The sequence below is a fragment of the Phalacrocorax carbo genome, chromosome 2 (assembly GCF_963921805.1).
Source record: "Phalacrocorax carbo chromosome 2, bPhaCar2.1, whole genome shotgun sequence".
NCBI classification, from domain to species: Eukaryota; Metazoa; Chordata; class Aves; order Suliformes; family Phalacrocoracidae; genus Phalacrocorax; species Phalacrocorax carbo.
Genome location: NC_087514.1, coordinates 119,761,337 through 119,774,272, shown reverse-complemented (window position 1 = coordinate 119,774,272; position 12,936 = coordinate 119,761,337). Strand labels below are relative to the sequence as shown.

General features: G+C 40.9%; 1 protein-coding gene across 6 annotated transcripts in view; it reads left to right on the top strand.

Moving 5' to 3' along the window:
- Window positions 1-12,936, top strand: part of FYCO1 (FYVE and coiled-coil domain autophagy adaptor 1) — a 52,550-nt gene that overhangs the window by 14,215 nt on the left and 25,399 nt on the right. For 5 of the 6 annotated variants that reach the window (XM_064444099.1, XM_064444098.1, XM_064444101.1 and 2 more), the window contains 8 exons: window positions 2,207-2,313; window positions 3,182-3,325; window positions 4,069-4,162; window positions 4,570-7,200; window positions 8,249-8,341; window positions 9,367-9,485; window positions 10,876-11,043; window positions 11,466-11,615. In XM_064444099.1, the coding sequence (XP_064300169.1) occupies window positions 2,207-2,313; window positions 3,182-3,325; window positions 4,069-4,162; window positions 4,570-7,200; window positions 8,249-8,341; window positions 9,367-9,485; window positions 10,876-11,043; window positions 11,466-11,615 (3,506 nt within the window). The remainder of the gene's footprint in view (window positions 1-2,206; window positions 2,314-3,181; window positions 3,326-4,068; window positions 4,163-4,569; window positions 7,201-8,248; window positions 8,342-9,366; window positions 9,486-10,875; window positions 11,044-11,465; window positions 11,616-12,936) is intronic. The other variant, XM_064444104.1, reaches the window with a different exon arrangement.

Genomic DNA, 12,936 nt, shown 5'->3' with positions numbered 1-12,936 from the left:
AAAAAATCAGTCAACCATTTCAGATAACTGACCTGGCAGTCTCAGATCCAGAAATGAAATGACAGATGACAGAAAAATGTGTTGGTCATTCCCTTTGATTACAGGTGGAAATCAGCAGCCAATTTCTGCACCTGGCTGGGTAGAACATAAAGGTTTCCAAATGTCAGTATTTGCTCATTGAACAGTACTTGTTGACTTTCAAAGATGGAAATGAACAAGAGGAAGGGGTAATAATAGCCGTTACTTTTTAAGGATGGTCAAACATTTAACAGCATAATGCCTCCTCTTCCGCTTTGCCAGTAGCGCTTCTAATTTTAGGGAGCATGATATGCTAGAGAGGTGGAGCAAGGAAGCAAACAGGAATACCCTGGAAACTGCCCAGCTGTTAATTAAACAGAGCGCTGTGTCCTTGATGGCATGAGCAGTGAGTTCTGGTCATTTCAAAAGGTGATTACACTGGATATACATCTTTCCAAGTCTTTACAGCCACACAGTGCACATGCTGCAGTGCTACAGGCATACATTGCACCTTAGCTACACCACTTGCAGTCAACATGGAAACACTGGCAATACCAGACACTGCCTGCCTCCCTCCCTGAATTCTGGCAGGGCTCTAGCAGGTGGTGGCATGGTTTTGCTTCCCATTCAAAGTCTTTGGCTACTTGTAGCTGCATATATGTAAATATTAAATATTTTCCTCTACTTCTCCTCACATACATCTGTTCTAGTATCTCCATGCTTAAAAAAGGCATTGCGGTTTAAATTGGTAAACCAATGGGAGTAAGGATAGGATTAGTTCAGTGGTTTCCAGTAGGTTTTTTTGACATTTCTTAAGATATTCACAAAATATGCCTAGTTAGGAAAAACACTTGTAAGCTTCTGTGCACAGAACAGGGATGGCATCTCCCTGAAGAATTATGCAGACATCTACAGGGCGAATGAGGGCAAAAACCAGTTGGCAAATTAAATTTACTGTTTCTGGGGTACTTAGCCTTTAGGGAACAAATTATTTCACACTTTTTGTCCTATAGAATTCAAAACAAAAAGCAGTAAAAGATGTTGCTTCCTTTGCTCCACATTTCATCACTCCATTTATAAAGAGCATTTTTGTATATAGTGGATTGCTGAGATAAATGAGGAACGTGTGTATTACTTGAGCGCAGAAGCCCAGTTAACAGCAAAACCAAGGAAACTGAGAGTTAAGATACTACTCTCATTTCACCACAGTGGAATACTGATCAGAAGGAAAGCTAGTGTGGCCTTTGAGCGTTCTTTCACACTAACTTTTCAAGCAATATTTACAGTAACCTACTAAATTGAGCCTTAGCCCCTCTAATATTTTCCTTGGCCTCTATTTTCAAATGATTAATATAATTGGTTTGTTAGTTGGATGAGCTGTTTGGTTAGGAGCATGGCTGAGAAATTATTTTCATCTCTTTCATTTTCCATTCCTAAATTGATTACTGATTTTGATGGAAAGGAGAAATGAAACACTACTTTTTAGTGTTTCATTATTTTGCAGGACAACAAATAGCTCAGATGTAAAAGACAAAACGTCAATTCCCCAAGTCAGTAGCTGTAAAAAAATTTAGTGCTGAGTTTTGTGATCCCCCTTATGTTGATTTAACAGCTGTCTTCATAAAAAGATGCATTAATTTCAGTCATGCAGCTGCTCTTCATCTGAAGTAAGAATTAGATTTTTATCAACTTAACAGCTAAGTATTAAGAAAGGCTTTTTGCATCATCTGGGGTTACTCTGTCCGTGGGGATGTATATTTGTATATGTGTACCTCTTTGTTCTATGATTAGATCTGCCCTAAAGCTCTTCCAGCTGTGGCCAGACACGTCTTAAGTAGCCTAAGCAGTCACTTCTGGCTTTGCTGAGCACATTGAGATTTTGCCTTATATTGGGAATTGCCCTTAGCATAGTCTGTGCTGATGTATTCAGTGTAGTATGTGATTCATTGGTCCTGTGATGTCTTTTGTATTATAAAGTCAACAACAGCCAGCTGTAGATAAAAATTCATCATTCAGAAAAGATTCCACCCAATAACTGTGTTGGGAGAAGGTGTCTCTCAGTGGCAGTTCTTAACTGCTTCCTTTACAACTAATGGCTTATTGTGGGGGTTTTTGTGTCCGTATGTAGGCTGTTTTGGCCATGTCTCTACATGATCACAAATGATTTCTTGTGGTTTCTCCCTTCCAGCTACGAACATCTCTTGGAAAAGGAAGAGCATTTCTTCGTTACTCCCTGGTTCACCAAAGGCTAGCAGACACCTTGCAGCAATGTTTTATGAACACCAAGGTGACCAGGTGAACTGCAGAGGACCTTGTTAACTAACGGGTGTTTGCTCAGTTCAATCAAACATCATCACCTAGTAGCTATTGAAAGAAATTGAAACCCTTCCAAATGGTTGGCGTAGAGAGCTGGTAATAGGATAGGAAGGATAATAGACCTGGGCCTGGGTCACTGGTTCATACCTATCTTAGGCTGGTAAAGGTTGAAAGTTGTTACAGGTAAATGTGTGTGGAGTGGGTGGACTGATGCTTCTATATGTTGGTTTCAGAGGTGACGTTTTTATAAGCATTGAAAATCCTGGGTTTGATCTTCTGTGCTGTACATCATAAGGGAGGGTTAATTTGGATGTGTTGCACAAAGCCCCAGAAAGCATTTGTGTGTATCTCTGGATTGTCACACAGAGGAACAGCTTGCCCTTGGCCAAGGAACACCGAAGATAGTTTGTAGTTGGTTGAAGGGCACTGGTAGGGCTTTTAGAATAAGCTGACTATTTGCATAATGTGTTAACTCTGGTTGCTGCTTTCTGTCCCTCAGTAAGTGTGTGCTTTAGGTATTTACTGTGTAATTATCCAGTGTATAGCAAATATTTTGTGTTGCCAGCATTTTGCCCAAGCACTAGAGCAAAAAATATTTTGTGCAGGGGCTTCATTAAATATATTTCTGTGGAATTCATTGAAGCTGTTTGATTTCATTAACATCAAAGTGATGGGATGTTGGTTGGTGGGTCTGGTTGTTTCCAGTTTGTGTTTTGGATAGCGTATGATAATTTTTCTGGAGTGGAGTGAATAACGATGTTGTGGAAATTTTTTGTAAGTGAAACTGCTGCTTCTTTTTTACTTATGAATGAGTATTAATTAATTTTTGTTTTGTTTTGTTTTCAAGTGACTGGTACTATGCAAGAAGTCCATTTCTGAATTCTAAAATGAGTTCTGACATTGTGGGTCAACTATATGAGCTCACTGATGTTCAGTTTGACTTGGCATCAAGAGGCTATGATTTAGATGCTTCTTGGCCAGCATTTGCCAGGTAAGATAGAAACACTTTGTCGTTTTATATTAACAGCCATAAAATACCTGCCTGCTACAAAATCTGTAAAACCTTCTGCTTTTGAGGGTAGGAGTACTTGTGTTAGAACAGGCATACACTTTCTCCATGTAATTCGTCTACAACCAAATTGGCCTTTTTTTCCTTTAGTGAACTGTGTGCCAGAGATCAGAGTTGATGCTCTCTGATGGAGTACTTCCAGTAACTGCAGTTTAGGCCCAAATCCCAAGCTATTCTCATCTTCACAGGCACAAGAAGAAATGTTTGTAGCTCCTTCTGAGCTGAGATGTGTAGTGACTGAACAGCCAAGCAGTGTGCTTCAGTTGGAGCAATGGTGGAGATGGCAATATGTGGTCACCACAAGCCTGATCCCACCTCAAAGCAGGGAATAACAAAAACTACTAAGGAGTTTTCAGTGGGAGTTTTCTAGGCTGCATGCTGCCACCATCTGTTTGAGCTGCCACCACACAGCAATACAGTTTTGTAGAGCAAAGCTGCATTGGTTCTTGTGGATGAAGGAAGCCATGGCTACCAGTCCCATAATTTTTTGTTGGTGCCTTTGATATTCCAGTTTTGTTTTCCATCAGCTTCAGCGGTTGTTGGCCCAAACATGTCTTTTTGTATGTGCTAGTTACAACTAGATAAATCTTACATGTAAGATTAGAAAGACAAGTATGTATGTGCTTAAACTTCTCTTATATATTGTTTCTCTGTGTCATCAACAGGAGGACACTGTCCTCGCTTGGATCTTCAGCTTATTTATGGAAGGCCCCAAGTTGCAGTTCCAGCATGAGCAGTTTAGTGAGCAATTATTTGCAGGTAAGCAAATTACAGAATAATGTTTATGTGGCATGGTAGATTAATGGTGTAGTTCCAGAGAGCTCGGTAGTTTTATGGTGATTATAACTCTTACAATGGTAAACTACAAAAAGAGTTATTAATTAAAAGTAAAGGGAATTGTCCAGTAACTGATTCAACTGAACATGCAGATCTTAGGGAGGAAAAAAAATATATTCAGAAGACCGCCTGCAGATAAGTATGTCTTAATTTATCTTTTGTGAAAATAAGCCCCATTTCCTATAAGTTGATATCTTGTAGTGCTGTGAACGCAACATATAATGTCACTGTGCATTAAGAACCTGAACTTGCTCTCATTTGAAAATGCCATTTAAATGCATGTTTAATACTTCTTAAACTTTCTGGTTTTTCCCTTTCTGTTCATTTAGGCCCAAGAGTTTCCCTCCAGTCCTGATGCAAATAGCTCACTAAATGTTGAACACCTTGAGGGCTTTGAAGAGATGCGTGTAGAACTTGACCAGGCTGAGCTGAGGCAGAGGGAACTTCAAGGTCGTATTCACCAGCTAGAAATGGAAAACCAGGAGCTCCACGCAGCTGTTAGTCTTCAGAAAGAACAAGTACAGGTAGAAAAGGAGAAGAGCAATAACTACAGTGAGGAGAACTCCCGGCTGACAAAGATGATCACAGAGTTACAGAAGCAATGTGAGGTCTCACACTTCACTCAGAGCACTGTTCATGACCTGAAGAAGTGCCTGCAGTCACTGGAACTGAACACAGTCGAGCAGCAAAAGGAATATTCAACAAAGCTGGAGCAGCTGGTGACCAGCAAGGAAGACTGTGCCTCAAAACTGCAGATGTTGAATCAGGAGCTGGAGGCCTCTAGGGCTTTGGTTGCTATGAAGGATCTTTGCATCAATGAGCTCAAAACCAAGTTGAGTTCCACAGAACAGAAGAACCTCAACCTCCTGGCAGAAGTTGATGATGCCTCGGAGGAAAAAGGACAGCAAGCCACAGCCCACTATGACTCTGCCCTACAGATACAGGCACTGTTAGAGAAGCTTCAGGAGACAGAAAAGGAAAAGGCAAATATGCAAAGGCTCAATGACGAACATGCATCTCAGCTGAAAGCAGCAAGGGAAGAGCTGCAGCTGAAAGAAAAGGCACAGAAGGAACTGGAATCCAGATACAATCGCCTCAGTGCTGACTCCAAAGAAGAGAGTGAAAAGCTGCTTGGGAGCCTGGAAACCATGGCAAAGGAAATGGATGCACTTCAGAAGGCCCTCACCCTGAAAGGAAATGAGATGGCTGAGCTCCAGACCCAGGTAATGGGGTCACTGGCTCAGGTGGGGTCACTGGAAAAAAATCTTGAGGAAGCAAGGAAAGAAAAAGAGAAACTTGAGGAGGAGCATGGTAGGAGGGAAGGAGCACTAAAGCAGGAAGCCCAGTCGCAAGCAGAGCAACTTGAACTACAGGAGAGTCACTTAACAAAGGTGAGTCAGACTGCGCGTAGCCTTGAGGAGCAAAACCGGAAACTCTTGTCTGAGAAAGAGCATCTCAGCCAGAAAGTCAAGGAGCTGGAGGAGCAGGTGGAGCATCAAAACACTGCAGTGAGTGAAATGGGTGAGGAGAGCAGGAAGCTGAAAGCAGAGAATGCAAATTTGCAGGAGTCGAAGAAGAAAATGGAAGGGAAGCTGAAAAATTTGGAAGCTTCTAAAGTTTCCTTGGAAGCTGAGGTAGCCAGGCTGAGAGCCTCTGAGAAACATCTTCAGAGCGAGATAGATGATGCCCTGGTGTCAGTTGATGAAAAAGAGAAGAAGCTCCGGGGCCAGAACAAACAGCTGGATGAAGACTTGCAGAATGCCAGGAGACAAAGCCAAATTCTGGAGGAGAGATTAGAGGCACTGCACTCAGACTATGAAGAACTAAAGCGAAGAGAAGAGACCACCAAGGAGTCTTATGACTCACTTGAAGGACAACTGAAGAGTGCCAAACAGCGTAGTTTACAAATGGAAAAAAGCTTAGGCATCTTGAAGGAAAGCAAAGAGTGTCTGCAGTCACAGCTCACAGAGAAGGAGGTAGAACTGCAAGGCATGGAGAGCCAGTGTGAGCAGCTAAGAGCAGAAGCTGAAAGACATAGGAAGAAAGCAGAGACTCTTGAGGTAGAAAAGCTCAGTGTTGAAAAGACATGCCTTAATCAGACAAAGCTTATTGAATCCCTCACATCAGAAAAGGAATCAGTGGAAAAACACCACCTACAGCAGGTGGCTTCTCTGGAGAAGGAAGCAAAAGAGCTGGCCTCCAGACTGACCGTGAGTGAAGAGCAGCTGGAGGTCAACAGAGGTGAAGTGTCTAGGCTGCAAGCAGTAGTCCTCGACCTGCGAGTCAAGCTTCAGCAGACCACTGATGAGGGAGAGCAGATGAGAAGTGAGATAGCAATCACAGAGACTGTCTTGGGTGAGCAGAAGGCGCTTGTCCAGCAGCTGAAAGAGCAAAGTGAGACACTCAACAGAGACCATGTGCAAGAACTGGTGAAATGTAAAGAAAGAGAAGAAGGGCTGAAAAAAGAGCTGGAGACAGCAGCCCATCAAAAAGCTGAGCTGGAAGATGATTTGTTGAACCTGAAGGAAGAGCTATCCAAGGTTAAGCACTACTTGGAAGTTGCTAGAATGGAAAATGAAGAAAACAAAGATGTCCTCCACAGGACCAACACGGATATGGCTGAGCTTGGTATTCAGATTTGTGCTTTGACCTCTGAAAAGGTGTTTGCAGAAGAGCAGTTAGCCCAGGCCACAGAAAGGCTCAAAGAACTGGAAGAACAGGCAGCAAAGCAACTGGAGAAGCTGAAGCTTGACATCTCTAATCTCAGACAGGAGAACAAAAGCCTGCAAGAGAAATTAGAGGAGGCTCAGATATGTGCTGCAGCTGTCCCAAGTCTGCAATTGCAGCTGGAGACAGTAAAGAAACAGGCACAGAGTTTCCAAGAGACCAGCCAAGAAGAGCTGTCTGCAATAAAATTTCAAATGAGCACAGAGATTCTAAATTATCAGACAAAATTCAAGGTAAATTAATGTGATTATTATAGCTGAGGGAGCTGTGCAGGATTTCCCCTGCTTTACCATCTGCTGCGGCAATTACTGCATGAAATCATAAGGTTTGTGTTGGTCAGGCTCTGAGACTGGCACGCAACTAGCCTTAGCCTGGGAATCTGAAAATGTCTCGCACTCATGACCTAGGCCTATTTGAGGTAAAATAACTCTTCAGAGTTTTTTGGAGATTAATAGTGTGGCCATCTGAGCACAGTGGAGAGGCCATGTGATATGGAAAAGCCAGTCAGCAATGAAGAGGGTGATGATTTCTTATGTTGGCACTGAAGGTGGCATTTTCTGTAACTATTCCCTCTGGTCACAGCTGTGATTTTTAATTTTTTTTTTGGTAGGAACATTGCAAGACCTGTAACCCTACTTCTCCTTAAAACTGATTTTGATGAAAGCAAACTTAGACTGAGCCCAGATACTTTTGCAGTTAATTCCCTCATGTATTTTTCTTTCAACTGCTCAGGGTAGCAGCCAAGAAGATCAAAGTTTTGCTTCCAGAAAAACGTGAGTCAGCCCTGTACATGTGAAAAAGCACACCTAAAGGCTGAAGATTTATTGTGTTTGTTCTGCCATTCTGAGGTAATGTCTAAGACTGGCAGTTGATCAGAGGCTTATGCCACCGGTGGTAACCAGAAACCTCGTGAGTTTGAGAAAAGAGCATACATTAATTTATGTTTCGTTTTCATAAAGGCTTCTTAAACCTTCAGTATGATTCAGGCTATCTCACTCTTTTGAGCCAAAGCAATTTGCAAGCTGTGCCTTCTTTTTGTTGAGAATTGTAACAGCCCATAGCAAGTAATAGTAAAACACAGCTGGTCTACCACCGCAGAGGGGAGTTTCCATGAATCCATGATTTGGGTGTCCCTTTAACTGTCTTTCATGAGCCTGACAGTGGTGCTACATTTATCCCATACATGGCAGTAAGAGCACTTGTGATTCACAATGGGGAATTTCGTAGATGAAGGGGTGGCCACTAGAGGAATGCTAACTCCGGGCTCAATCTCTCTGCTAGGCTGTCAGTGAAGAGTGTGGGAAAGTAAGAGAGCAAATTGAGGAGCAGAAGCGACAACAGCACGCTGCAGAGGAAGACATTGCAGAGTTACAAGTAGGTGCTTGATCTGATTAAAAGACAGAGGTGTTTGTGTCAGCAGGCATTAGTGTTATAACTGAGAAGGCAGTCAGCATTTCTGACAACTGTCTATGAGTCTGAGAATGCCCTTGAATAAATACAGGTACTACAGACAAAATACTCAGCTGCCAAAAGTCGGTCACTGAAACAGAGATTACGAAAAGCACAGTGGCACTTAGGATTTGTCCTGCTTTGAAAACTAGTTAGGTTTTGTCTAAGACCTGGTTATGTGTACACTTCTTAAATGGGGTATCTGTCCTAGGCCCTGCATGCTCACCGCACACAGCCACCAGTGTGGATCCAACTGTTTGCAGGCTGCAAGGGGCACTGAATCAGAGACTTAATCTGGCTGAGAAATAACCCAGCCACAAAAAAAATAGGTTTATTGCAATGCATTTATCAAACTGTTGAGTTAGGACGGTTGTACTGAGATGTAAGGAATCCAGAGAGAAGAAAGTTAAGGGTTTTGAACCTGGCCCTGTCTGCTAGTAGAAATACGTACACCTTTAGATGCAGTTAGGTATGTTCCCTGAGAACTCCGAGTTTGGCAGGCTTCTCTGGAGAGCCTAGCTGTGAAAGAAGTTTTTGTTTCCATTGTCCTTCATGTTCCATATAGTTTTAATAAACAACATTTTCCTCATTTAAATTTTTTTTTCTTTTGAAACTTTTAGGTGGTGAAAAAACCTTGGGGGCCTTTTCCTTTGCCATTATCTCTGAGAGATTTTCCTTTATAAAGAGGGGAAAACTCAACTGACATGGACTAATAAGAATTACAGGCTTAATGCTGTCTTACTTTAGAGCCTATCCCTTATTCAGTGTGACAGAAGTAATCAATCACCAGTACACAACTAATTAGTGTCTGCTTATTCAATAATATCTTAATTGGTGGTTTGGCTTTAACTGATTCTTTTAAAGCATTGTTTAGATGTCTTGGTAATAGTCGAATTCTTGGAAAAGTCTTGGTTTTGTATGTAAGCAAATACAGTAATTTGTTTCACTAGGCTGCGAACACAAGTTTGTCTCGAAAGCTGGATGAAGCAAGAAGGCAGCTGTCTGAATCAGAATCTGCTCGGCTGAAGAAGGAAGAAGAAGTGACGTCTCTGAGAGAACTCTTGGAAAGGTGGGAGTTTGGGTTCTTTACACAAGCTGCTAATTGTAAGCCAAACAAGGGGCCTGTAACCAAAACAGTTTGAAAATGGCTGTGAATTAGCATATGCCACGGGGTTTATATAGGGCAAATAGTGCATGAGCACTGATGGGGAATATGAGATTGACACTTCAGATGAGAAGTATGTCAATTACACAGCAGACATGAATGCAAGGTTTAGGTTTCATTGCATTGTTAATCTAGCTGATGACATTGTATGTCTTCCTTTATGAAACTGCGAGACATTCTGTAACCTCCTTTTACCTTATAGGTTAGTCACAAAATTAAAACACCAGTATTGGCTCTTTCTTTTTCATAAGGAATGGAAAATGTATGTTTTTTGACAGTTTGTTTTTTATCTCCTCTCCATGAAGTTTCAGGGAATCAGTAAGAATTATTTGAATGGGACCACATCCTGCATGTCTTTTTCAGGTTTCTTACTATTCGTGTCTGATGCGGGCTATGTTTCCAAGGTCTGTAATGTGGGCCTGTGTGGTGTGGATTATCTTGCAGTCCAAAACAGATCTTCGTGAGGCATGGGCTCACATGGAGTCTAATGGGTTAACCAAAGCCTATGTATTTTCACATTTTTATGCTGATATCATCTGTCTTTGTGGGAAGACTGATGGTTTTTGATCTATGCTGAAGGTTGTCAGTACAAAATCTAATTCATCAAAATACTTGAATTCAGCTGAATTGGCTGAGTGAGTTCAGCCCAGTTCAGCCCTTCATGTTGTGTTGCTATAGCATTTTTGATCCATTGCAAGGTCTCACAGTACTGAAATGACCATATTGCCAAGCCAACACTTATATTCTTGGAAGCTTCCTGTGGACAATTCTTGCCACTGATTGTGCAGTGGACTGAGTTGTCTTAACCTTTAGTTTTTGAATTGCATCTGTGTTAGAAGAATATAGTGAGAAACTAGTTTGCTTCCCTTTTGTGAACATTAAGGCTATGCAGAAGTATGTGTTAAATGTCCCTTTTGTGTGCAACCTGCAGTTGCTGGGCAACCTGTGGCTATAGGACTTTCCCTGTTTAGCTCAGTTTGCAGCAGCTGAATATCTTAGCTTCCAAGGACACTAATTTTATTCGCAGTGTGGTAGCCATCATAAGCTTTGCTATAAGCAGGGAATCCAAGAAATTGCTGATTGCTGGCTGTGTTCACCAGATAACAGATCTGCGTGCACTTTCAGCGATGCATAAAACTGGAGAGATTCTGGCTAGCTATAAAAAATATGCACACTGGGAAAAATTTCACTGAAACTACCTGTTTATCAGGGTGGAGGACCCCTTTCTTCCATGGGGAAGGCTTGAACACACATGAGCTAAAAATAATTCTTCATTGCTTTTGTATTTGATCAGGATCCAAAAAGAAGCAGATGAAGCAAAAGAGAAAGTCCTGGATTACAGTGAGAAGCTCAGCAAGGTGGCAGCAGACAAAGATAGCAGCGACCAGAAGTTACTTGCTGAACTGGATGACCTGACGAGAACAAAACAGTTCCTTGAAGAACGTTTAATAGAACTTATCAGGTTGGCACCAAAATAAACAGCAAGGAGAAATTAAAATCCTAGCTTAGGTTGTTAAAAGATACTGCCTAGGTGGTTCAGTCATATTTCTGAATAGAAGATACAGGTAATGGCCAAGTTTATCAGCAGTTGAAATTTTGCATTTCCATAATGCAGTCAAAAATATAGCATCCAATATTATCTCCGCCTCAGTTTGCTGTCTGTTTTGCAAAAATATTTAGTTCTCTGCATGGTGTGTATTTTTTTACCCACCTTCCCAAGAGTTTCAGTTTCTTGATCTATCTTTATTTCTGAAAGCTCCTCAGAAGTTACAGCAAAACAATTTTTACTGTGAAGCTTTGACCAGCGTTCAAATTGAGGTTGGTTAACATGAAACCAGCACTGATAATTTCTATGTGTTTTTCTTTCTAACTGTGTTTCTGCAGAGATAAGGATGCTTTGTGGCAAAAATCAGATGCTCTGGAGTTCCAGCAGAAGCTTAGTGCAGAGCAAAGGTGGCAGGGGGACACAGAGGTTAATCATTGTCTAGACTGCCAGAGAGAGTTCTCATGGATGGTGCGCCGACACCACTGCAGGTCAGTTTGTTGAACTCTGTTTCGCTGTTCAAAAGCAAAATTCATTATGATTATTTACAAGGATGAAATCCAGTTCATTGGTCAAAATCATTGATAGAGGACATTGTAGAGGCTGAAAAAACGCCTAAGCTCACAAGGGAACAAGACATATTAATTGAAAGGTCCCTTGACATGTATTAAGGCAAGGATCTGAATGCAACTCTGACTTGGGGAGTCTGTCAGTTTCTCATTTCTGGAAACAAAGATAATCACACCCTACATAGTTTGTTTTTTTTGAAGGACTTGTTTTTAATATATTTATTATGCATTGCTCTGTGCATGCTGTAAGCAATATTCACTAAGATGGTTTTGCTATTGCGGTGGAAGTATTGCAGAGCAAATCCAACATGCTGTGCAATTATAAATTTGGTTACTTACTCTAGGTATGTTCAGAGATAATTACCAGTTGCAGAGTAATCTCTTAAAAAGAAGTTAATATTAAATTATTTCCTAAACAGTTTGCCTGCTTGGAGTTATTAGTTACCCAATCTATATTTATTCAAATATATTTAAGTGGATACATTTTGGGATCTTAGTGACATGTTTGTTTTGGCTCTTTACTGTTCTTTGTCCTCATGACCTGATTCATCACGTAAGGTATGTAGTACTGGGACTGTTTCAATTGCTTATGAATGGAGGGAACATTCAATGGGGATTAATGAATAACAAAGTCATTTCTGATTAAAATTTCCAAACTACTCATTTCTGCTAAAGTCTGTGAAACCTGCTCATGTTTTCACCTAGTAAGGATTTAATGATTATGAAAAACAAAACCACTAAGACTTCACAAATAACAGTCATCCTTGTTTGGTGGTTTTCTTCATGAAAGTCTTAACATGTTCATTGAAAAGTAGTTGACAGGTTTAATACTGAGAGCCTACAGAGTGGAGAGGGCAGGAGGGATGAATGTGCATGTATGTTGTCCAAGATTGTTTCTTCTTCCCTGTCTGAAGAGGAAAGGGGTGATTACTAAGTAGAGACATATAGATATGTTCTTCAGTCCTTACAGTATACAGAGTTTTGCTTTAACTGAGCTTAGATTTGGCCTGTGTAATGTTAAGTACATTTCCTTTGTATGTACTTTATATATTATTTATTTGTATTGGATATTTGTGGGTATTTAATTGTTTTATGTCTTTATATTTAAACATACTTATTTTTTTTAGTATTTTTATGTTTTTTCTGTTTTCCCTATTTATTAGGACAGCAAAGTATGAATGGGAATTTATGTCCTGTGTTTGTCAAGAAAACTTGCTTCACCTCAGGAAGCAGCACAGTCTGA